The sequence below is a fragment of the Diorhabda carinulata genome, chromosome 6, assembly GCF_026250575.1.
Source record: "Diorhabda carinulata isolate Delta chromosome 6, icDioCari1.1, whole genome shotgun sequence".
Classification (NCBI taxonomy): Eukaryota; Metazoa; Arthropoda; class Insecta; order Coleoptera; family Chrysomelidae; genus Diorhabda; species Diorhabda carinulata.
Genome location: NC_079465.1, coordinates 12,948,584 through 12,975,969, shown reverse-complemented (window position 1 = coordinate 12,975,969; position 27,386 = coordinate 12,948,584). Strand labels below are relative to the sequence as shown.

The 27,386-nt window shown below is 30.8% G+C and overlaps 2 protein-coding genes across 2 annotated transcripts; one reads left to right on the top strand and one right to left on the bottom strand.

The window, feature by feature from the left end:
- Positions 1–738: 738 nt before the first annotated feature.
- LOC130894705 (bystin) lies at positions 739–2,278 on the bottom strand. Its single transcript, XM_057801654.1, has 2 exons — positions 2,061–2,278; positions 739–1,939 (listed from the first exon to the last, which is right to left on the bottom strand). The coding sequence occupies exons 1-2, from the start codon at positions 2,190–2,192 to the stop codon at positions 806–808; spliced, it is 1,266 nt and encodes a 421-aa protein (XP_057657637.1). The 5' UTR covers positions 2,193–2,278; the 3' UTR covers positions 739–805.
- A 248-nt stretch (positions 2,279–2,526) lies between these two features.
- LOC130894703 (zinc finger protein 449-like) lies at positions 2,527–25,792 on the top strand. The gene is made up of 8 exons (XM_057801652.1): positions 2,527–2,843; positions 2,900–3,086; positions 3,376–3,579; positions 7,506–7,662; positions 10,748–10,948; positions 23,934–24,103; positions 24,666–24,852; positions 25,485–25,792. Exons 1-8 carry the CDS (start codon positions 2,718–2,720, stop codon positions 25,735–25,737), a joined length of 1,485 nt encoding a protein of 494 aa, XP_057657635.1. The 5' UTR covers positions 2,527–2,717; the 3' UTR covers positions 25,738–25,792.
- The last annotated feature ends 1,594 nt before the right edge of the window (positions 25,793–27,386 follow it).

The window sequence follows — 27,386 nt, the reverse complement described above, 5'->3', positions numbered from 1 at the left end:
TTTTTGGGATTGCCATGGAGTAATCATGATTGATTTTTTGGATAAGGGTAGAGCAATAGCTGGAGATTACTATTCGACATTACTGACTACTCTACTGGAAAAAATTTAAGAGAAAAGATGCGGAAACCTATTCAAAGGTGTTTTGTTTTTGTGGGACAACTTCCCTGCACACAAATCTCATGTTGCCATGCAAAATATTCGTGATTTAGGGTTTGAATTACTAGAACACTCCCCTTATTCACCAGATTTGGCTTCGTCTGACTATCATCTGTTTCCTCAACTGAAAGAAAGTTTATAAAGTCCTAAATTTTCTCCCAACAAGAAGGTAATAAATGCTGTGGAGATCTGGTTTGCAGAGCAAGAAGAAACCTTTTTTTTTAAAGGTCTAGAGACATTGCAGGTTCTTTGTAATAAATGTATCGAAATAAGAGGAGAATATGTTAAGTAATAAAATATTTTGACATTGAAATTTTGTTTGGTTCAATAGTAGGCTAAGAATTTTTCAATATATATTCATATGTAAACTTAATCAATACTACTAATCAAGATTGATCATGGTTTGTACTTGAAGATTGTCAAAGAAGTTTAAAACTTCTATCGTCGTTTAAATAAAAACTTGTTCACTGATATATACAGACTTTCTAAAAATAATGTATTACGTTGATAATCTTTAGCAATACACTCAAAGTCATTTGTTTTTAAGATCACAAACTGATTAGGAAAATTAAGAATATAAAATAATATTGGAAAGTATGTTTTAATTATATTTTTAATCTTAATTTGAACTAGTTATAAAATAGTTACACTAGTAAAAATCCATCTGAGATATAGCATTTTCTACATCTCTACATTTAGCATGTTGTAATTCTCTTCTTATCTCCTGAGTAATAGTGTGATGGCTCTGTTTTTTCAATAACTCTAATAATGCTTCCTTTTGTTCTGTAGATATATCAGCTTTATATCTTTGAACAAAAGTTAGTAGTGCCTGATGCCATAGTACTGGTAATTCTCTGCTGTCCCTTTGAAATCTTGTAAAATGAAATACACATGCATCAACAACCCTGTAAGGCAAAGCATATTTTTTATCAAAAAATATTCGTAAAAATATAGAATTTGCTCCTGTGTAATCCATTTCTGCAATTTTCAAGAGGGCAGCAGATGAGTGTAATATTGGGATGGAATTTTTGGCAACTACTGATCCTATTATTATAGCCTCTCTTAAAGAACAGTTACCACTTTCCAATAAAGGTAATAGTATACCTTTCATAAAAGCACCTGGTTTGAATAAGGATTTTCTTAAAGCTTCATATAAATGAAAATTTAGTCTCTTATATTCAGCTAAATCGTCTCTGATTCTAGGAAGTAGAACTAAATTATAAAATCTCTGCGCCATATTATCTTTCAAATTAGATGCAAAAATTCTGGTTGCTTGATACATTGCTGCTGCTGACCATACTGATGGATCAGTAATATAGAGTATTTGTTCCCAATTTTTCAATTTAGGTATAATTTTAAAGGCTTTTGGAAGTTTACCACTTCTGTATTTAGTAAGAACATCTCTAACTCCTTCATACATCTGTTTGACTCTAGGATCAAGATCTTGTAATTGCATAGAACCAATATCACTAAATTGAGTAACTATCTCCGTTTGCTTTTCTGTTATTTTTGCGGTTATAATATCTGCCAATGTTCTACAAGGTATAGGATTTTTACTCATGAAATTATTAATGGCTCTCTCATCTTCTTCATTAATTTCTATATCTTCATAATAAGTTGTATCAATACTGTCATCAATTTCGTTATCTGAATCATCTGTTTCCATTGTATCCAGATTTTTACTAAATCTGACCTTTGGTTGATTAGAGGAGTCATCTTCCAATTCCATTTGTTGTGAACGTGCTGCCGATAGAATTTTTCTAGATAAATTTGTATCCACAAACTAAAAAAAATATGTCTTTAATCACTATATTTAGAGATCAAACTGAAATTTCAGATAAAAATGGCCGGTCGTAAACATTCGTTGCTCACACTTAATTCGAAAACAATTATAAAATACTTACTTGTTCCTCTTCATCTTTCCTTAGACGAATTTTTGATCTATTTTTACTTTTGGCTATCTTTGTATTCTGAATGTCTTGTTCTAAAGGTACGTGTTTTAAGGGTTGGTTTCCTTTTTGTTTTACTTTACCCATTCTGTTTATATCTGAGTTCTTTTTATTCAATGCAAGTATAAACTGATTTTTAAACAATTTCCACGTGTATTTGACACTGACAACGATGACATGAAAGATCTTCTTTTCATTTTTAACGAAAATAAAGTATGCGTTAAGTGAGTATCCTCCATTGTTGACAATTAATATATCCCATCGAATGTAAATTTAAAACTGAATTTTTTAAATACACCCAATACTATTTTTATATTCAATCAATGTTGACGTGCTGCAAGTATTTCACGTCCAAACCAATACTTGTGGGAGCTACTGAAAAATAAAGTTTGAGGACATTTGTTTAAAAAGAAGAATTGATACGTACTGTACTGTGACATAATGGTCGGACATGTTGATCCGTGCTAAAAAGTGATTGCGCTTTCTGTGAGACAGAAACTGGAATTTTCAGAGATATTTGATTTTCGTGATCTTTCACAAGACTATACGAACTGTGTACAATTTTGAGTTGATGAGTTTTATGGTGCTGTGAATAATTTTGAATTTCTTAGCATGGAGAGGTATACGTGCAGAACTTGCCTATCCATCGCCGACGTCGATGAATCTTTGGAAATTTTAGAAAAATATTTTCCAAAAAAAACTATAAAAGATGTTCTACTTCAATATGTCCCTCAAATGGTTAGAAATATAGTGGACTTTTGCTTGTTTTTAATTAATAAAATTTTTGATTTTAGGAAAATTCTTTATCTGATAGCGATAGGATTTGTGTTATATGTTTTCAAACATTAAAAAATTTTGTGGAGTTTATTGACAAATGCATCGAGATAGAAGAGCACTTGAAAAATAATGAGGATGTAATTGAAGAAATTGAGGACAATAATGATAGTACAATTGAAAATATTCATATTGTCTTGGATGATGGTAAATATAATTTTGAATAGGAAAATCATATTAAAAACTCGTTCTGCTATTCATAGTAATTAAATAAATATTAGACCATTAAAGACGTACTTCATGTAAGTAAAATGACTGCTTAAGATCTTTCTTCCCATGTTTGTTTTGTTTTTTTTTTTTTTTTTTTAATTTTACAGTAAATTTATTTCCTTCAATTTGTTGAGGTAATGGTACATAAATCAGCAAATCTTCTTTCTGAGATCATTAATAAAATGATGTACAGTAGAATATTGTTTCACATTTTTTCATATTTTAGACTTAAAACCATGCTTTGGAGATGTAGTAAGCAGGGGAAAACCCATAACAGTGAGTGTAGATCATGACCATTCTTATATAAAGTTTGACTCTACAAATAAAACTTTGGACACATCTAGTATAAATTGTAAAGAAGATACTAGTAATCATGTCTATGACCAAGAAGATAGTTTTGATGGCATAGGAAATCTAAAATTTATTCCAGGTTAGCATATCAATTAAATAACTAATTGAAATAAAATATTTATTATCATATGATTGTTAACATACATTTATTTGTTCATAATTTGAATAATTTTAACACTAATTCATTAAGGTTATGTTAAGTGTATTCATAAATTTACTTCAAGAGACCTTCTTTGGTGATAGTTGTTTAACTATAATTTGAACCATTTGTATTTCCATCTTTTCAGGCAATAGTTGATGGTATACACAATCGAATTCCTTTTATATATCTAATAACATCCTAAATAGAATTTTCCAAGAACAAAAAGCAGCACTTTTAGTAAATTTTCATTTTAGGTATCCAGGCTGATTGGAACTAATACAATAATACGGGGTATTTCAAAAAAAGGTGCTTCCGTCTCTAGGATAGGTATAAAACCGAAAAATATTTGGGGTTTGTTCAGTAAAAAATTACACATTTTTTACGATTTTGTCACAGCTTAAGCAAAAATTTTCGGAATATTTTGATTTGAAAAGTATGAAGCAATTAGAGAAGGTTTCACAAATACATTCCATCCATTAATCTTCTAAATGGTTGTGAATCGGTTATGAGGTCATTAAAGTGATTGTGCCTTTCAATTCTTGAGGTGAATTTACCTCTGTAGCATCAACTTGGTAAGTTTCTTTGAGGAAACTTTTCTGCATAATGAGTAACCTCTGCACTAGAGTTTCTTAAACACTGGCCTAAAGTTAATAACATGTCAGTGTATTCAAAATTTGAGTACATTTTGATTAACAATATCTAATTGTAATAAATAGCAAGGTTTCAGAAATGTAATTATTATTGATTCAACTTGATAACAATCAATGAATGACCGTTTTCTATGGCAAACATAGGACATGCTATTGCTGTGTAAAATTCAAATTTAAATAATTATGAGTACTCAGCTATTTGGGGCCTTAGTATGAAACAAACAACAGTTTGTTTTTTGTTTCATACTAAGGCCTCCAATAGCTCAGTGCCCATACTTATTTGATTTTGAGTAACAAGAATCTATAATGATTAGACTAAATTTTTGTGCAACATTACAAGAAACGAAAGCTCTCGGTTCCAATATTTTTAAGTGTATTTGCTTTATCGATGGGGTCTCATTTACATAATGCTTTGTAATTAATAATAATAACAATCAATCACTTTATCAATACTTTAGACCATCATTGGTTATTACTTCATAATTTTCAAATCAAAATATTCTGAAAACAGTACATAGTATCGAAAATATTAGGAGTACCTTTATGATGTAAAATTAAATAATAATGTTTAAGTTCACTTACAATTTTGCTTAATAAATCTAATCCTCTATGAGTCAGACATAAAAACCAATTCATTGAATGTATCAGGTTCCAAAACATATTCATATAAAATTTCAATACAATGTTGCCAGTAGCTGTGGCAAAATTGTAAAAAATGTGTATAATTTTTGCCTCAACACCCTTTATCTTGAATACTGATGGCGTTACGAAAGCAAACCTCAAATATATTTCAGTTTTCTATTTATCCTAGAGACAGGATCACATTTTTTTGAAACACCTTGAAATTGGCCTATAATTTTAAATCTCCTGTGGTTTCCTTTTTTTTAAATTGGTTCAATTTAAATGTATGAGAAAATGCTTCAACTGGCATAAAAACATTGACATTGGATTTAAGAGATTTTAAAATATATGAAGATATCTTCTTCAACAAGATGTTAATATTTCTAATATGTATACAGTACCTCACCTCCTATTTGTGACCACTTAGGTCTTCCCAATCTTACGAAAGGAAGTCCACTCGAAAAACCATTCAATTAAAATTTTCCCAATCTAAGCTCTGCAGAGAAAAATATTTCTTTATCTGTGTCACACCAAATTCTATATGAAAAACCATTCTATGGTATAAATCTTCTATTTCTAAAAACATCTTTTTTAGTAATAACATATACTGTTCTAAATCAGTTTATCAATAAAAAAATGATTTTAATAACTTAACTGTAATATATTCACATTATTCTCACACACACAGACACACACACACAGACACACACACACAGACACACACACACACACACACACACACACACACACACACACACACACACACACACACACATATATGTATATATATATATATATATATATATATATATATATATATATATATATATATATATATATATATATATATACGAGGCATATTTTTTAAGTAAGTACCGTTTTGCGATTCCGCCGCTGCAACCCCAAGGTTGGCGTTCCGCACATGCGCGCTAGTTACCTACATCTCTTGTCTACGCACTGACATTGTGTACGACGTTGTTTACTGAGTATTTAAAATGCCTCCGACAATTGTGAGTCCCGCCGATTGTGAAGTACGGGCTGTTATACGATTTCTTAGTGCTAAAGTCGTAAAATCGATCGATATTCATCGTGAGATCTGTGAAGTTTATGGACAAAACATTATGAGTGATGGAATGGTAAGAAAATGGGTGAGAGCATTTAAAGATGGCCGCACAAATGTGCATGATGAAGAACGGAGTGGGCGTCCTTCGGTGGTTAATGAAGATTTGGTGCAGAAAGAAACTCTAGATCATCCTCCCTACAGCCCTGATCTGGCGCCCAGGGACTACCATTTGTTCTTGCACTTGAAGAAACACCTGGGCGGTCAGCGTCTTCAAGACGACAACGAAGTCAAAAAAGTTGTGATACAGTGGTTAACAAGTTAGGCAGCAGAATTTTATGAGGAGGGTATTCAAAAACTGGGGCTACGTTATGATAAGTGCCTCAATATTCACGGAAATTATGTAGAAAAGTAGATTAAGGTACAGGCTTTCATGTAAAAATAAAATTATTGTGATATCTTTGCACATCTTTCTTTAATTTTTTAATTCCAAAACGGTACTTACTTAAAAAATATGCCTATATATATATATATATATATATATATATATATATAAGTGGTTTCCTATTTATGAGAAATAATTAATTAAGATTTTCAGTGGTTTTGAATTGTATTAATTATGTAAAAATTTTTAAAGTGGTTTCCTATTTATGAATTTAAAAATTTTTACATAATTAATACAATTCAAAACCACTGAAAATCTTAATTAATTATTTCTCAGACGATGAATACATAAGTATTTGAAAGCTCGGAAAATATATTAAAGTTAGTCCACTTTGGTGTTTTATTGCCATGTTCCCAATAAGAAACCGCTCATAATATAGCTGGCAAAGACTTCGTTACAATATATATCTTTCAGTTTTTTTAAAAAATAAATTCATAATAACTATAAAAATTTAACGTTATGTATGTAACTATCTAATGTAACCTTTAATTGGACGAATTTTATAACAAAATTTTAATGCTCCAATTATCAATCAATTCCCTGGAGATGAATACATAATTATTTGAAAGCTCATAATAAAATTAAAGAATATACTTTGGTATTTTATTGCCCCAATCCCTCAATTACATTCATAATAATGGGCGTGTGTACTCTTTTTAATATATATTACAAGCTTCTAAATAACCATCTCATCATTCTGAGGGACTGAAATTATAGCCATAAATATAAAATAAAAATATAAACATTGTGTTAAAAAAAATTAAATTTACATATCGTCCCTTAAGTGCGTAGTTCAAAAAGGACAACTTTTCAGGAGATCAAAATAACTGTGCTTTTTTAAATATCGCGATCATAATACATATATATTTTTTTAAATTGATGAAAATATAAATTTATTGTTCGAAAGACAACAAAAAAATTGTTTCTCAAAAATCTAGAATTTTTTCATAAATTTCACTAAAGTTATTTAAGTCAGCCTTATAAGGTTCCCATTTTACTTCTTTAAAGATTTGAATATTCATTATTAATCATCTAGCTATTATTTTAACCATACTTTGAATCATTGGAACATTTATATGTATTTTAGTTGCTACAGTTAGTGATGATATGTTAGATGGACAATTTATAGAAGCTTGCAGCTCACAGGCACACAATGAATTACATCCAAATATAACCATATTGGCAACAGGTGATGAATTGATTGATTCAGCAATTATTCAAATCAAAGAAGAATCAAATGGAGAGTAAGTGAGATTTTTCTACATTCTACATTTTTTTCAATCCTGTTCACATATTTATATGGATAACTCAAGGATGTTACACAATATTAATAACACACATGATATGATAGGCACTAAAAGTGCTTCACTTTTTGTATTTGAGTTTTCTTTGTAGATTCCTCAATTAAATTCTTATGTCAACTCCCTTAATTCTTCGTTTCAAATCACATTATTAACTCTTTATTATCAAGATAAAAATATATATTAATAAGCTATTGTTCTCCTAACATTGTTACAAAAATACAACTTATCGAGTATACTGTCACACCTTATGTGTGTCATATAGACTTTTTTGCCACTATCTAAACACTCAAATCTCAAATAATCTTTTAGTATTTGATATTGTTGGATATTTCATCAATATTTCTCGGGCTAGAGTTTCAAGTAAATTGGAATGGAAAAGTATAGCTGATTGCCTAGAAATGTTTGTTACTCAAAAATTGCAGCTAATTGTAGTCTTGTTGTTTTGCAAAGAAAATATGGTATTAGTGGTATAGAGCACTGGACATATACATTATGCAATATCTTAAACGCTAAAAAATACAACAAACACTCATTTTAAATGTCAATATAAGCAAGCACAGACATAAAAGGAAACGTACCAGTTAACACATAAAGAAAAAAATTGACTTTTACAACAATTGTGTGAAACCACTGAAGTATTGACAGTGGCAATAGAATTTAACGTCTAAATTAATCCATTGAAACATTTGTTTTCTAACTAAATATTAAAAATGTAAAGATAATGGTAATAATCGAAAAACTATGCACTGCCTTTTCAATATTTGTAGAGTGAAAGTCTTTTTCAGCTTAGTAGTTTTTTTGTACAAGCTAAATAAACCCAATTTGCAGTAAATTATTCACCATTTTTTATTTGTAGAAGATTTTCATTTCATTTTTATAAACATTTTATTATAAAAAAAATATTTGAAATTACTATTCTAATTTTGAGAATCAAGGCACTTAAACACTTGGTATGAACCTAACCTAACCTAACCCTACCTTCTATTGCACATATTTTGATACATTTTCAGAATCATGCTAATCTAGTCTAATATTTTAGATTATGTAAAGAAATATAAAAAAATATTTCATGACTTATGCATATAAAATTTATTTTTAAAAATTGTGCTCTACAATCCTTGGCCAAATTATTAGTAAAATATCAATTATCAAGTGTATTGTTTTATATTCATTTTTTTTATTTCTATATTATTCAATCAATTACCGATTAATTTAAAATAGGTAAAACAGCAGAAATTTAGAAAATCATGTTTATTAAGTTTTAAAGAAAAGTGAAAATAACGTAAGTAAAAATCAATAAATAGTTGAGCCACCTTTAGCCGCTATTAAAACTTCAAATTTGCGCGGCATGCTATCAAAGCAAAATTGTACTGTCTCCTGGTGATTCCGCACATGAATAATTTTTTCTAGGAGTTTGATTTTGTAGGTGATTACCTTTGGTTTCTTCTCTTTCGTCAGCTTCCACACAATTCATATCAGGGCAGTGTGGCTCGGTCTGTTAAAGCTTCATCTTGCAAGAAAGTGAATGGTTCCCTATTTAGAAACCATTCTCTGAGCTACGAAATCAACCGATTTTGTAATACTTCTTTGTACTGATCTTGCCTGATTATTCCTTTTACGACGTACAGACGTCCAGTGCCCTGAATCACTTTGGTTGGATGTTTAACCCTTTAGGACACAGATAGGATGATACTTTTCTCCATAACGACGACACATACAGAGCTGTATTCTGCAAAGTGTTTTCCTCATTGAGGCTGTCAAAAATTGAAAAAAATTATAAGCTTCCATCGTTCTTTGGTTTATTTAACTGATAATCATAATAATGTATCGATTTTATATCAAATTACAAAATCTTACCGATCTCCAGAAGTCTATATCTTTGTCTTGCCATTGTTTGGAATACTTCATGCACTTTGTTTTCATTGCAGCCGTTAACTTGGGGTTCCTGAAGGGACGACAAGCCTTAAAATTTAATTATTCCAATCTTCTTCAAACAGTGCACTCAGAAGCATTCACTGTAGCATCCTGGTGTTGTGATTTTATCACCTTTGTAGTAGCAAATCTATTTTCTACACAAATTTTCTTCAACCACCTCTTTGGACGTGAAGTGAAAATTGGTTTTCTACCGCATCTTTTCTTTTTTTTCAAGCTTAATTTTTCCCATGACTCAATTTTCAGTTTTATCTGCCGTACACTAGCTTCAGAAACCTTCAATCTTCGTGATATTTCCTGGTTTGTAAATATTTTCGCATTCACAAGGGCATTCTCTTCAGCGTTTTTATTTAATACATACCAATAATTAAAATAGATTATTTTTTAGAAGACATTGCACACAAAATAAACTAATAACTAAATAGTATAACACTACCAAACAAACAGTCGCAGTCCATAAAGCCACAGAAACACGTCCGTACCTGACGCGATTCCAATACAAGTTTGTACTTGTTTACGTTTATGTATAAATTATTCAACATAATGTTGCCATATGTTGAAAATAAATACAAATTGGAAGTTTACAGATCTTTTAAATAAGAGTCCAAAAGATTATAGTTTAAATTAAAAATACAATTATGACATAAAAACTCCTAAGAAACATATAATTATTAAAAAAATACAGAGCCCTGATAATTTGGCTAGGGAATGTATATAAATTTTTCTTAATTACCTGAACAGTGTGAGCACAAAACATATCATTAGGCATTTACCTATAATTTAATTTTTGTTCCACTGAGACAAAGTTGATATCTACTCTTAACTGAGGAAATAATAAATTACAACAAAAGGTTAGTAAAGTAACTTAAATAGTTTAACTAATATAAACTAACTTTATTATGATAAAGTTATAAACGTTAATGGTACACCTTCGTATCAGAGATCACTGCTATTTAACTGTGAAAAAGATTGCTCCTTTGTCTCCTCGACAGTACACATCTAGACTTATGCTGTAATATACAATTTCCCAGCCCTGTCACGTAAATAAGTATTCAATAATCATAATTTATCTATTACTAAATCATTATTTCAGATCATCAGATGATATTGAACAGATGGAGTATCAATCAATTGACGAAAAACCAACTACATGTGCCTGTGAATTTTGTGGAGTTGAGTTCATATCTGAATATGTATTGAAAGAACACTATCTTACTCATGGAGAAGTCAGACTAATGTGTGACAAATGTCCCAAAATTTTTAAAAATGATAGTGCTTTAAAAGCTCATTACAGGTTAGTAAACTGCATTTATTACTATCTCCACTATTACACTATTTAGTTATTTGAGCACATTTTTAAAATATACAGTATTATATCCAAAACATCTTATGGACAGTAGCTCAATAAATTGAAATGATTTCTATAGGATCAAAGAAGTCAAGAATTGGTCTTTGAAACACAAAATATGTTTATTTAATTTTAACCTGCCACTTTTAAATAAAGTCAACGAATAATATTTATGAAAACATTTACTGTTGAATAAAAACAGTGCACCATGGTACAAAATTAGTAATATTCTTTACTTATTACCTTACAAAAATTTTGAGATCATAAATTCTATGTTTAATTGACTTGCACTTTTATTAAAATCGTCGAATACTGCTGGATTTTATCAATAAATCGATGGAAAATATGGATAAGAATGATTGAAGTCAGAACAAACTCATGTAGAAAATAGACGACACAAACCAAAACAGACTCCTTTAACCCACTATTACACAAAGCATTAGGTAAAAATAAAAGAAGCTAATCCTGGGAACCAAAGAATTGCAAAAAAACAAATGGCACCGCCAGCGTCCAACAGACTATAAGAATCAATTATTTAAGTGTTACTCCATCTAACTACGAGATACAGAAACAGAAGTAGAAAGTAAGGCTTCAACCCTTGTGATTGAATTATTGTAGCTCTTTCTGTACCAATCACGTCCAGGCATTCGCTAAAGATTTCAAGGTGAATTTCATATGTAAACGATAATTTTCATTTAACATTTCTTTTACATTACAAAAAAAAACAAAATTGTATGAGTTTCTCTCCTTATAGAGAACATGTGTTTTTAGGCACAAAATTTTGAATCTAATATGTGAAAGGTATTAATTGTATGGTGATATAAATACAAAATATATAATCATTAGTTAATCTAAAACTTGTAAAATGGTTTTTAAGTCATATGTCTGGTTCACTACTTTGGTCTTTCATTACTACTTCATGATATGTGTTGTGACATGATCCAACAAAACAACCCATGTTAACAGATCTAGCCATATTTTTAACGTCGCCTTAGTATGTTTATGTGCAACATAGTTCAATACATAAGGGAGATGTGCATATCTAATGCATATGCCTAACACCACTGCAATCGCAAAAATAAGCGTTTTTTTTTATCATTTTGAACGAAAGTTGGAAAAAAATATTTTGATAAATTACATTGTCAATAAAAAAAATTTTTTTGCGCATGGGTTTTACTTGATATATTCAGAGCATATACATAAAAAGAAATGTGATAAGAATTTAAAAATATTTGCTTTTTAAGAACTTACAGTGATTTTTGCGCCCAATTAATGTCGGTTATCGTGCGCTATTGGTGTAGAAAGATAAGTGAGAGGGCATGTGAGCAGTGTTTCTTGCATCGCTCATTGTGTACGACAGTTGGTGTTTGAATATTACAATATTGAAAGTAAGTTCCTTTTCTCTTTTTTATTCTATTAACTATCTTATAATAACATGAACTAGGTTACTAGGTTTACGTTACGTTACGTTTTATTGTAGGCTGGTACCGAGGTGAGAAAAGAGCAATGAAGTTTGCAGTACCGAGAATTTGGAGAGAACTCAATGATCATTACAAGAATTATTATTTTTATATTTTAAATCCACTTAGAAGAAAATCTTGTACCTTTCCCGCCATTGTTGGAAAAAGAATTTACTTTCTCACGGCAATTACGAAGTTCGACTATATCCGTACATTCTGAATTTGTTTTTGAATCTGAACCAAAAATACCACACCTCATCAACTCTCAGGATCTCAATGACTTATAAATAAGAGATTTAAATCTTTCAAAAAGTAAAGCCAAGCTACTAGCATCGCAATTCAAACAATAGAATTTAATTAAATTTGATATTCGATTATCCCTTTAAGAAAAACGTCATGAAAAATTTTCTTGTTTCTTCAGTAAGTAAGATTAGCTCTGTTTTTGCCATGGCGTGAAAGGTCTATTTGAAAAAATCGGTATTGAAAGTTCAACTCAACAACTTTCAAAGTTTGAAAGCTGTTCTACTACACGATGGCAACAAATTTTTATCGATTCCATTAGCACATTCCGTACATCTCAAAGACAATTACGACAGTATTAAAATGCTATTAACTGCGATTAAATATATGGAATACGAGGGAAGTTATTGATGATTTCAAGATGGTGTGTTTTATTGACAGGAATGCAAGATGGTTGTACTATATCTGTGGGATAGTAAAAATGATGCCGCTCGTTACCACAAAAACATTGGCCTGGTAGGAAAATATAATGTTAAACGGAATCAATTGTCAATCTCAAAGCTATACTAATGCCACCATTGCATATTAAATTGGGTCTTATTAAACAATTTGTGAGGGCTCTTAATAATGAGCCTAAAGCTAATTAAGTTTGTTCCCAAAGCTCTTAAGAGGCTAAAATTAAACCTGGAATCTTTGTTAGCTCTCAAAAAAAATTATTAATTGTGTAATTTTGTAGAGTTACTCATCAATACAGAGAAAAAAGCCTGGATCAGTTCTAAGGCAGTAGTTCATGGTTTTCCAGTCATAGAGCTGAAAAGTACGAAGAGTTGGGATGTAGAACGTCTCTAAAAGTACATATGTTACATTAAAGAAAATATGGAGCTTATTCGGAAGAACAAGGGAAAGCCTCCATTTCAGACATAGTGGAATTTGAGAGACGTTACCAAGGCCAGTATACTGATGAGAGACTATATTTGGAGGTTAATAAGAGAAACTTCTTCCGAACATAACAGAAACAGTAAATAAATTCATTTTAAACTTTCTTAACTCCATTTTAAAACTGTTGATTTTTTATATGTTTTAATAAATCATCTCTTTCGAAATTTTCTATATACTTTCATTGATTTTTTACTCATAAAAACAAATTAATAAATATTTTTTGTTCTAATGCTTATTTCTGGGTATAAAAGCAATAAAAATAAATAACGTATAAAATGTTGTAAACCATTGTTATTGTCGTTCGCATCATGTTTTCTCCAAAAGGGTTCGGGAGTATTTAAGTCATTAATATCATTATCTTTTTGAAAATTTGGAGGTTGTATTTGAACATCAGAAATAATATTTGACTTTAATTAATTTGTATTACTTGTAGAAGGTTGTGGATCTATGGGAATATTTTCGGCTAGTTTAAGAAATCTAAAATGTCGTCTTGATTCTCCGGGGTTGTTAACTATTGATTCGATTTCTAATGCGTTGATAAGAATTCGAGTTAAACAATCAGAATCAGCATTAGAATTTAATTTGCCCTTTTTGTAGAAAATTTCATAATCACCTCTAGCTTCAATCGCCATCGAACTAATTTGGAATTAGGCTCTTTGAGACTAAATAACCAAGAAAGAGGTTTGTGATCAGTGTAAATATGAAATTGTTTACCGTATAGATAAGGCTTGAAGTGTTTAGATGTCCACACAATGGCAAGCAGTTCTTTTTCTATAACTGATTAATTCATTTCTGATTGATATGTTATGGGTTTTTCATTGGGTACGTTTCCTTGGGATAAAACAGCTCCTATTGCATATGTATTGGCATCAGTTGTAAGAATGTTTTTGAAAAATCGAGATATTGTAAAATTGGATCATTGGTTAAAATTTCTTTAGAAGTTTGGAATGAATTTAGAAAATCTTTATTATGTATAATTTTAGATCCTTTTTTTAAATATTTTGTTATTGGTTCTGTTCATTTGTATTTTTTATAGCTGAGATTTTGTCTGGGTTAGGTTTTACGCCGTTGCGCGTTGGGTGTGATTATATATCCTAAATACATAATTGTTTTCTTCAAAAATCAGATTTGTCGAGCTGAACTTTCAAATTGTGTTGTCTTAATCTACCAAATACAGATTTCAATTCTTCTAAGTGTTCCTGAAGAGATGTGCTATATATTAAAATGTCTAAATAAACTATGCAAGTCTCGTCGGTCAAACCTTGTAATACGTTATCCATGACATTTTGGAAAGTAAATGGACCATTTTTAAGTCCGAAACTCATACGTTTGAAGTGAAAATGTTCTTGTGGGGTGCTGAAGGCGGTTTTGTCAATATCTGGCGGGTCAATTTCTATCTGATGAAATCCACTAGCAAGATCAAGGGTTGTGAAGTAATTGGCTCTACCTAGTCTATCTAATATTTCATGTATTCGTGGAATGGGATATCGATTTTGAATAGTCTTTTAATTCCTATAGTCGATAACAAGTCGCCATTTCTTTTTGCCAGAAGTGTCTAATTTTTTTGAAACAATCCAAATTGGTGAGGAAAAGGAGGATATGGAGGGTTCAATGATACCTTCATCTAACAATTTTCGTGATTTGTCTGTTTACTTCTTCTCTATGAATCTCAGGAAGTCTGTAAGATTTTGTATATATGGGTGTATTGTCAGTCAATTTTATTTTATGTTTTATTTGATTTGTAAAACTGAGTGATATTCCATCGCAGTAAAAGATCCTTACTAATATTATAAATGTGAACGCGTGGATGTTTGTTACGCTTTCACACAAAAACTACTTGATGAATCATCATGAAACTTTGTACACATATTCGGGGAGGTTCTAGAAGTAACATAGTATACTTTATATTAAAAAAATATTTTTTACAAAAATAAAAAAAAATTGTCAACAAATATCAACATTTTGCTACTTCAGCGCCATCTAACATACAGTAATGAAGTTCAAACCCTAAATACTATATTATAGACGGTCAAGTCAATATCTATTCAATCTATACATCCAATTCAATTGGCTATATTTTCAGTTGTTTGGAATTTTTGAGGTTTCTATCTCCTCTTTGTTACAATGTTCAAGTCGTAAGATTTTTCAAATTTTCTTTCCATTTATTTTGTTGAATAGTTGTCAAGTTCGTATCAGATTCGCATTCTAATTTATTAATAGAATTTACTTCAAGTGGATTTGTAATTTCGATTTCTAAAGATTCATTAACATTTATAAGCCATTTTCTAAATCTTCATAATCAAGTATAGGGGAAGTCGGGGGAATACCGCGCGCCTAAGGAGAAATGTCCAAAATTTGATTAATACGAAATAAATAAATTTCATTTTTACCTTATTATTGTTAATATTTGTAATTTGACTAATAAATTTATGAGGTGGTAGTAAAGCGCGGTATTCCCCCGTATAAAGTGTAATACTGTGCATGCTCTGGGTAATACCGCGCATGTATATCTAATATGCCTAATGAATAAAAAAAACTGTAAGAAGCCAAAGTCATTATATTTGGAAATGTTTTATTGTTCGATATAACATATAAACGAAAAATCCAATCAAAATTCTTAACAGCAGTATTTTAAGATTAAAAAAATACATAAGTACCTAACAAAAGTATTTAATTGCCAACAATAAAATATGGTTTGTTATTTATTGAAATTCCGTTTTTTTGCGTCTGAAGTACACATATCGCAAGTATATCCAGCAGCGGTATCATAATTCATGATTCTGTCCAAATTCTCCGCAAACCAAGCAAACGTCATTATTCTACATCGTCTAGTTAATCATCATCACATAACTGTCTTTCGTCATAACTACTTTCAGAATCAGAGTCTTCTACTATTTTTCTTACACAAGATGTTTTTCGCGATAATTTTTTTTATTTGCTGTCTTATTAATAAATTTTTCCTTTCTATTTCTCTTTTTGTCTTCTGTAAGTTTCTTCTTATCTTTTTTTTCTTGTTTAGCTTCCAGTTGTTTTATCAGTGGAGTGGAAGTAAAAATCTCCGAATGTTGTTTTTTCTAGGATTTGGCTACAGTTTTCTTCTCAATCATTACTGGCAGCGGTACTATTTTCTCTATAAGATTCAGTGATTCATTGAGAGATGAGTTTTCTTTAAAAATCTGAGTAGGTTTATTTCCTTTTTGAGGTGGAGTGATTTCATTTTTAGCTTGCGTAGCAGTACTAGGTACTTGCTGGATATTAAAATGAACTTCTCTTACTGTATTATTTTGTTTCGAAGTTCCAGGTTGTTCAATATTTTCTTGGTTCGATTGATCCATTTCGTTAGTGATAGTTTCACTAATGTTAATTGAGATTTGGATATTAGTGGCGTCTGTGTGATCTAATGTAAAAAATTCGTCATCTGAAAATTTGTCAGAGTCCAGGGGCCATATTCCAGCAGCCCTGAATCCAGAAATTCCTTTTTCCATTGAAGCTGCTTTTAGATATGCTTTATTGAACAGACTGGCTAGTTCGTAATGCGTTATTTTTTTGTAAGCACGATTTTTAAGATATAAATTACATTCACGATTAAAAGCCGCTTTGAGAGGTCCGAAGAAAGTTAGGTCGAGTGGTGGCAACACCGAATTATCGGTTGTTGCCTTAACAAACTGATTGAAATGTACGATCCAGTCAAAAAATAATTCTTCGTTGATCCATGCGTTTTTGGAGCAACCATATATAGCAGCAATTGGCCCATCTTTCTTCAATGTATGAACCATACGCGCCCTAGGAAATATAAACATCGGTGGCACGAATTGCCCTGACGCACTTACTGAACAAACTGCAGTGACATTTTTTCCCCTTTCCCAAGATGTTATCGAGCCAACTTGTTTCTGACCCTTTGCAGCCAATATTTTTCCAGGAGTTTGCACAGTCGATATTCCTGTTTCGTCAACATTGTAAATACGATTGGCTGTAAATTTGTACTTTTCCATAACATCTTCTAAGTTCTTGAAAAACCGGTCTACTTCAGGTTTGTTGAAGGCAGTAATTCGGTTTTGACTTGTACCTTCTGGTTTTCGAAGGCTTATCTGGGGATTATGCTTTAAAAATAGATCGACCCAATCTTCACCAGCCAACTTCTTTTCGTTATCGAATCTTTCAATTCTTTGTTTTTTTACTGCAAAATTATAGGCCACAGATCTAAGTCTTAAACGAGTTATCCCGTAGAAAACATAGGCTAATTTAATAATGTGTAAAGCAAGGGCTTGCTCCTCTTTCTTAGTGAACAGTGGACGTCTGGACTTTATCAAATTTTTAGCTTTTTTTCTATCCCTTAAAGTAGATTCCGGTATACCTAATGTTCTACCAACTTCCCTCACTGCTCGTCCATCTTCAATTGCATTCATAACCATTCTCAACTGCTCCTCAGTCCACTGACCCCTTGTTTTTCTTTTATATGTCCTTGGCATTTTTTCTATAATAAAAAAAAACTCTTACCAAAGAAAATCCATATGGGGTAATTCCGCGTAGCATGCTATTACCCCAAAGTAAATGCGCGGTAGTCCCCCAAAGTACGCCTTCGAATAAAAAACAGTTTTTTTGGCAAAGGGTAAAATACTACTGAACTATTCATAGTCAAGATGAAAAAGTATATATTAAGCAACAATTCAAAACAAAAACGATACTAACAGCATATAATACAACAAACTCACCTCCACTTGAAAATCACAACAAATTACATAAACATAACCTAAAACGCATAGACCTCACTTACGTTCTGCAATACACTGAAATTCTAACGAAACTTTCGGCGGATGTTTGTTTATAATGGAAGAATATATGCAATGTTGCCAAGTCTTTAAGAAGTTTATAGATTCTGATTAACCTGGATGAGCGTTATTCCCCCGACTTCCCCTACCTATACCATTTGTTTCATTTACCGGAATTTTAACAATTTGTTGGCAACGGCCTTGAATGACTATGGAATAATTTTTTATTACATTATGATTTTTATACAAATCAAAATTTAAAGGGATAATTGTTGTTGGTATCCTAATTTGTTTTTACCATCAAATTTATCGCTAAATTTGAACAAATAAAATTTATGACATTCTTTTAGATTAAAAATTTTTAATAACGGAATATAAGCTATTTCATTACGGTAGGAAATTCCATATGCTGTTTGTATTTTGAAAGGTTCTTGGAAAATGCATTGTTTATAAAATTTGTAGGCTAAATCTGGATTGATAAGGGATTTAGTACTGCCGGCAAATCTTTAAATGTTTTAAATGTTTGTGTCATATTGGTACATCCACATTTGTGATGTAGAAAAATTACGAATTTTAGGAAACATGCAGTAAATGCAGCAGGTGCTCAAAATGTTGTACATTTACTTCAATACAACAAGCCATCCGATGTTTAAAACTTTGAAACACCCCTGACTTCTCAATTCTTCTTATCTCTGTGGTAATCTTATTTTTTTTTCCTAAATATTGGCAGGCTTTGATTTATAAACGATGTTTTTTAAGTGACCCCATAGAAAATAGTATAAAGGATTCAGGTCGGGTGATCGAGGGGGCCATTCGATAAAACCACGCCTTCCAATCCATCTTATTACAAATAATGTGTTTTCCATTATTTGTAATGATAATAAAGTAATTAAAAATACTATTTTCCCAGAAACCTAAACACGCCAGACCAATTAAGTTACCCTCAATGAAAAAAGAGGCAATTATTCCAGCCTATACACTTAGTTTTTGGGATATTGGGTGTGGGATTCACGCATCCAACGAGGATTATTACCTGACCAGTATCTACAATTATGCCGATTTACGTTTCCATTAATACAAAAAGTGGCCTTATCGCAAAACAATACATTACTTGAAAAATTTGTATCGTTTTGATTGTAACATTTTTCCATCATTAGGTCTGCAAACTCTCCACGTCTATCAATATCGTCAACTGACAACTCTTGAACCAACGATACTTTGTATGGATGGAATTTATTATCACGTAAAATTTTCATTAGGGATGTTTACGAAATATCAAGTTCCCTGGCTATTTGTCTAGTACTCAAATGTGGATCGTCTTCTAATTACTAACTAACTAACTAACTTTTTCACTAATTTACTGACAGTAGATCTTGTTATGGGATTTCGGTTAGAATATAAATTATTAAAGATATTACACGTTTCTTGTTGACTATGCCTATCTTTAGTGCTGGGCAAATATCAAAAAATATAATCGATTATATAAAATTATCGATTATTTTCGATAAATCGAGAATAATAAAAAATAATCGATCAATCGAAAATTATCAATTAATCGGAAATAATCGATTAATCGAAAATAATCAATTTTCGGTTATTCGAAAATTGGAAATAAAGTTTCAAAAGAACGATTGTGGTTTGATTCCTACACAAAACAAGATAAAAAGCGAGTATACCACTAGGAACATACAGAAGACATTATGGTTTGATTCCCAATAAAAACAAACAAAATAATGAACCTACAAAAGATATTTGGAATTAAGATTCTGATATTGAATTATGTTGAAATAATTATTCAGAAAATAAATTTTTTAATCGTTAAATTGATTATTATATTATTTGATTATTTGAACGATTGTACGAAAAATAGTGTGTATGCCATAGCCGCGAAACTTTTTAACGACCTCAAGATTATCTTGCCTCGCCCGCAAGCGGTCTCGGCGATAACTGTTCTTTCAGTACGTTAAAAAAGTATTTCGCGGCATACAAATAACTATTTCAGTCTTTTACTTTGTAATAAAGCCACTTAAAAACTCTCTTTTAAATTCAATTAAACTGCACCAAAACCTTTATGCATTTTTGAGAATGAAAATAGGCAAGAAACATTGTATTTTATAAAACCAAATTCTCACAGTCCACAAGCTCCACCTTACACAACAATCTCTTTTGTATATTATTAATTTAAAGTGACTATTTACTTCGAAAAATTTAAGCCAACCAAAAAGCTGTAATATTTTATGTTTACCTAGCAACGATCAAATTTCAGCGATAATACTGCACTAGTGCAAATTATCGATAATTTGCACTAGTGCCAAATTTTCGTCTAGGATTAATAAACATCATTTGGTTTTAATTTTATATTTTAAGAAAAGGAACAATTATTGTTTATTTTAAATTAAATTTTTCTCAGGAAATAGTCTGCCAAAATGCCCTCTCGTGCATGTCAAATTATCTCATAATTTCCTCTCGTGCGCATTCGCGCACTCGAGAAAATTAAATTATCGACAATTTGACATGCACTCGGGACATTAATATTGATAATTTGTCACTAGCTCTTCATGGGCTTGTTTCAAAATAAACTCTTTAGTCTTAGATTTAGGCTTGCAACTAAAAGCAAAACAAAAAATTATTATCTTGAAAGATGTTTATTATAAATTTTTAGGAATGTTAACAAACGTCTTATTCATAATTAAAAATACAAGCTGGTCAATATGATCTCCAGTTAGTGACGCTCTTAGGTCAGTTACTATTTGGCCTCCTTTGCTAAATACTCGGTCAGATGGAACTCTGGAAGCTTGAATACAGAGAAAGTTTTTTGCACATTGCGTTATATTTCCACTATATCAGTGAATCTTCTTCGACATCAATGACTGGTATATTCATATATTGTTCGATTTAATTTTTACATTTAAACTCACAGCATTACTACCTTCAACAGTTTTCGTAGATTTAAAAATTGATGAAAGTCCGCTTTTCTTTTTTCCTGATGACGCAGCTCTATTCTCAGAAACAGGAATTATTTCTAATTCGCTACTAAGGTGTAATATTTTATCTTCAATTAGCTGGTTTTCTGCAGAACTAAAAAAGGATCCTTTAAAACGTGGGTCCATGAAGGTGACAGTATGCAATAGTTTATGAGTTGCTTTCTTATCTGTTTTTAAGTGTGTTTAAAATTAATGAAGCTATTTCTCTTTTTAGTTCTACAATGTCTTCATCAATTTCAGTTTCATTGTATTCATCTACCAATGTTTTACCTAATTCCAAAGAAATAGGTAGAATGGTAGATTCCGTTACATAATTTTCTCCAGAGTTTATTATTATAGGTTTGTAAAAAATTTAAGAGATTTACTTCTTGTTGAACAATTATCGTGATTAAATTTAAAAGAGACCACCATCGCGTTTTAGAAAAGAAAGGAATTTTTGTTTTCTAGTGTTGTATTTTTTCTGAATTATTTTTAAATCTCTAACAGCTTTCTAACTATGTACAAAAATATTCTGAATTTTTTTAATTTTACCTATAGTTTCACTTACTTTTACATTTTCAAAATATTTATTTACTGCAATATCAATTGCATGTCCAAAACAAATATATGGGGTATTGCCATATACTTAATAGCTTTTAATATACAATACTTCCGAAATCTTTGGTAAACGATGTATTTGCTTTTCCTTTTCGTTTAAAATAAGATTTATATGATTACATAAGTTTTCAGCAGTATGATCTTCATCCATTTCATAACAGCCCAAACAAACGCTTACTAACTGATAATTTTCGTCTACAAAATGGCATGTAAGGGAGATATAGGACATGTTTGCAATGGAAGTCCAGCAATCGGTGGTACAAGATATAAATTTGGCTTGTTTTAAAATGACTTCAATAACTCGGCGCGTTTCATTGTACAAATTAGGAATTAACTTTTCTGACAATGTGTTTCTGATGGGTAAATTATAGCTTTCCATTTAAAACTTGTACAAATTTTTTGAAACCGTCTTTTTCTACTATATTATAAGGCATTATTTCTGTACCTACAAAAAAAGCCAAAGCCATGTCGGTTTTGGTTTGTAACTTTTTTGTCATCGTAAAGCTTTTTATGGACGCTTGTTTGGAAGTTGAAGGGACTTTCGTCTACATCAGTAGTTTGGATCACGATATTGCTTGGCGACAAAAGATCTTCTATTTCCTCTTTATAACTCGACATTCTAAAAATAAAAGCATTTATCAGTGATTTTATTTTATACGGGCTTATACCTGATTTATTATCCATAATTAGAGTAGATGGTATATCAAATAATATAGCTATTTCGTTTATACGCAGAATTATTTGTTGGTCCCAATTTTGCCTTCTCCTTATATAGATGGTTCAAACATCTCCTTTTCAATGTAAATATTCTTTATTTTTATGCTCAATAATTATTTTGTAATTTTACCTCAGTTAGAAATAATTTATTGGCCAAAAAAATTAAAATTATCCCTTATTTTTGTTTTCCTTCCCTGAGGGATTTTGGATTTGGATTTCCCTGAACTGACTATTTGTGCAAAATTTCCAATGGATTGTTCAACTAACTGCAAAAGTGTCGGTTTCGGGTGTCGGCCGACAGTTTTTTGGCCTAGCTCGCATTCGGTAAATACCTAGAGCGTAACGAGCGATGAGGAACTTCGTTCCAAAAAACGCACTTTATCCTTGTACCATTAATTCAATAATAAGATGAGTAGTTGGTACTATGAAATAACATTTACCTTGATTCATCTTCGCTTATTTCAGAACTCGCAGATTTATCTGTTCGATGAATATTTTGCATCTCAGCGTAAAGAAGTGGATGCTTTGCCTTCAAGTGATTCCTTAAATTGGTAGTGTTACCGCATAACTTTATGTTTTTTTTTACATTTTCTATAAACTGAGGTGTCTCCAGTTCCAGATTTATTGAAGTAAGCCAAAGTAAGCTTCTTCCTTTATTTTCTGCCATATTCCTAAAAAAGCATAATTCTACCGGGGCGGGACTTTGCCGAACTCTGTATAATCAAAGATTATAGTAATTGTAATTAACTTGTTGAAAAAATAGGTGACATACAAAAATTTTAAGTAAAAATGTTTTTATAAATGATCTGTAACAAAAACAAGAAAATAATTGGCATAATAATTAATCGATTATTTTTCAATTAATCGATTATTTAGCCCACCCCTACCTATCATCATATCCTAATATCTATTCATTCTTTTTTAGATAAACGATCCATTGTAACTTTCAATAAACTTATTGTTATCATTTTCTTAAGGATTTCTAAAAACACGAAATATATAGGGTGATCCATTCGAAATAACAAAGTTCATAATTTTTCCGGAAACAGGGAAGATCTGGTAACAATGTAAATACTACCATAATACCGGCCGTATCACAACACCCTTGTACACAATTTTTATAAAAATCGTACAAGCTGTTTTCCAGACAATTGAGGAGTTCCATACATAAAACTTACTCTCATTCCATAATTTTTGAAGTTTTACCAATGAAAAATACTTTCAGGTTGAAACATATGGAAGTAGAACGGTTCAAATGTGATATTTGTGATCAAGTATTTGGTAGGGCGGATTACCTTAGGAATCATCGCAAACGACACGAAGATGATAACCAACGGGATAGAGATAATGTAAAATGTAGAGTTCCTGGAAAATTTCTTCGGTTTAAGAATACAGGTATTATTACTTCTAATTTTAAAATTCACAGATTGTAATATAAATATACAAATGTAACAAACTGGATGAAGAAATTACGGAGAAACTTCAATCAAATCAAATAAAAACAAATACAAGTTGATAAGCTAGAATGATAATTCCAGAGAGGTTCACGAAATTTCATTTATTTCACTATTGAATTCCAATGTTTGTACATAATTTTCAGTTTCAGAAGACGCCACATTTATAGAATTTGTGAAAACCAGTAAGAGGACAGCATAAGAGTTATTTCTCTTTGACTCTTACAATTACCGAATGATTTCTTTTTTTTCCAAATTATAGCAACTTTTCCCTAGGTTCAGGTATACAGAAAAACCTACCGCCAGTAAGCCATTGAGTGCTTTGTAGTATTCTGGAAGCTTCTTTGATTCGATAATCATGCTTTGCAAAGTTAATGTATTTAAATATACCGTGACACAACAACAATTTGAACATTGTCACTTGTGTGTATTGGAACAAAAACCTTTTTTATAATATGTGTACATATTTAATACTGAAATATTTACTATTTTTTATTTTATAGATGATCCGTTACCTTGTAAAATATGTGGAAAATACTATAATGGTATACAAAAATTGAAGGTGCATCTTCAAACCCATTTAGTGGTCAAAAGATTTGCTTGTAAATATTGTGACCTAACATACAAAAGATGGCCTAGCTTGAAAAGGCATGAAAAAACTCATTTGGAAGCGGACACTTTCTTTCATAGGTAGACATCTTTTATATTTTGAAATATTTATGTTAGTTGTAAGATTTTAATTGTAAGTATTGTTATATAAACTGGAAACATGTGTATACTGATGACCTCTCATGCATAATATGGTGAACACAATTTTAATTGTTAAATGATTTATGAAAATCCCATAGTATTTTTTTTTCGACAGTTTCAGTGGTTTATGTCAGTGATTAGCTAAGCTATATGTGTGATTAATACTTAAATGTTTAACTGAAAAACTTCCCACAATTCTAACAATCAAGGGCGTTGCTTGGTGATAAAATAAAGGGTGTTAATAATCATTGTAGACCACTAATATTTGATGAAAATTGATAGGAAATCGTGCTTATTCTGTGACCTAAATTGCGTATACTTATGAAATCATACAACAAACCAGACTGAAATGTGAAAGTATGGTCACTAATATTAATAAATATCAGTGCCACGTCAAAATTATTTGTATATATATATATATATATATATATATATATATATATATATATATATATATATATATAAATATAAATATTTTCTATCAAAATTAATAAACAAGCGGTAATCTCTAATTTAACTATAAATAAAAAATATGGAAATTCAAGATATTTTGTTAACTATAGATATTTTAGGTGTAATGTATGCTGGAAACGATTCTACACCAAAGAAGAATTGGAGTTTCATATGACTCAGCACGGGAATCCCAGGTATCGCTGTCAAGTATGTGACGAACAGTTCCATCGTAAATATTTATTTGACAATCATTATTTACTTAAACATGCAACTCTTGAAGATATTGAAAATTCCAAGAAAGAAGTTATATATGATACATTATTAGAATTATCCAACCAAAACCTTCTTGTACCAAATAAAACTGATGAATAGAAATAGTTTTAGTATAATGTGCCATAAACTATTAAATATATCTTTAGTTATATACTATGTTTAAGTATATCATTCTACCCTGAAATGTCGTAATTGAATCACAGAATCCTATCTATACCGATTGTTAACTTCATTATTCAACAAGCTATATCGACATGTACGAGGATATATTGAAAAATTCTTAGCCTACTATAGAACCAAACAAAATTTCAATGTCAAAATATTGTATTACTCAACATATTCTCCTTTTATTTGGATACATTTATTACAGCGAACCTGCAACGTCTCTAGATCTTTACAAAAAAATGTTTCTTCTTGCTCTGCAAACCAGACCTCCACAGCTTTTATTAACTCCTCGTTGGAAGAAAATTTACGACCCTTTAAACTTATTTTCAGTTGAGGAAACGGATGATAGTCGGACGGAGCTAAATTCAAACCCTAAATCACGAATTTTGCATGGCAACATGAGATTTGTGTGCAGGGGCTTTGTCCTGCAAAAACAAAACACCACCAGCAGATTTTTAGACACGAAACTTCTTAGGTCTTGGAGAACCAGAGTGTCGCCATTCCATCGATCGTTGCTTGGTTTCTGGATCATAGAAATGTAACAATTCGGTTTAACAAGTCTACATCGTTTTCAAATCGAGCACAGATCGTACGCGATGCTTCTACGCTTGCATGCTTTTGATCAACATTCAAACAATTGGAGATCCATATTGAAGCAATTTTTCTCATGTCCAAACTGACGTGAACTACATGATGAAAAAGTTCGTATGAAATATTCAGTGCTTCAGATATCCGTTTCAGCCCAATTCGACGATCTGATAAAATCATGTCATGTACTGCATCGATATTTTCGGGGTCTGGCATAGAAACTGGCCTTTCCGATCGGTCATCATCTTCAATGGAAAATTTACCTATTTTGAAACTTGCAGTCAAATTTTTCACGGTCACATACAAAGGACATTGATCACCAAGGGTATTAAGCATATATTCGTAAATCTGCTTACCTCTCAACCCTTTTAAATACAGGTGCTTGATGGTGGCTTACTCCAAATTTTCGATTTTCATAATTTCGGTGGGCATCTTTTTTCTTTTAATTTATTGCGTAACTCTGGTTAATTTTTTTGACCTCAAACTTTACACCGACACTTCTAATAAGTTATTGTTCGTTGTTATGGTAACGCAATATTTTGTTTATGCATGGAACTGGTCTAGGCTAACTAGATATCAATACATCCCCTCGTAGCTTTTACTCGATCATAAAAGGTATGGAAATTAAGTGATAAAAAAAATCGCTAATCAGAACTTCCAAAAACTGAGAATTGTGCAATTGATGAGAAATTATTTTCGTTTGAAATATAATTGGGTGATTCCGTTCTAACTGTGATTTTTTGTATTCAAAATTTCAAGATTTTAAAATTTAACTTTTCTAACTTTTTTATGCATATTATTCATCTATTTTACTGTAAAAATAAAACTCTAAGAGGAATTTACTACAACTTCAAAGTATCACGAGCAAGACACAAATGTCGGATTTTGAGTTCCACGGTACTGACTCATTTATCCACGGTACTGACATGGTAACTTAAGATATTAAACAACAAGTGCATCAATTTTCCTCAGTTTGATCATAAACATTAGAATTT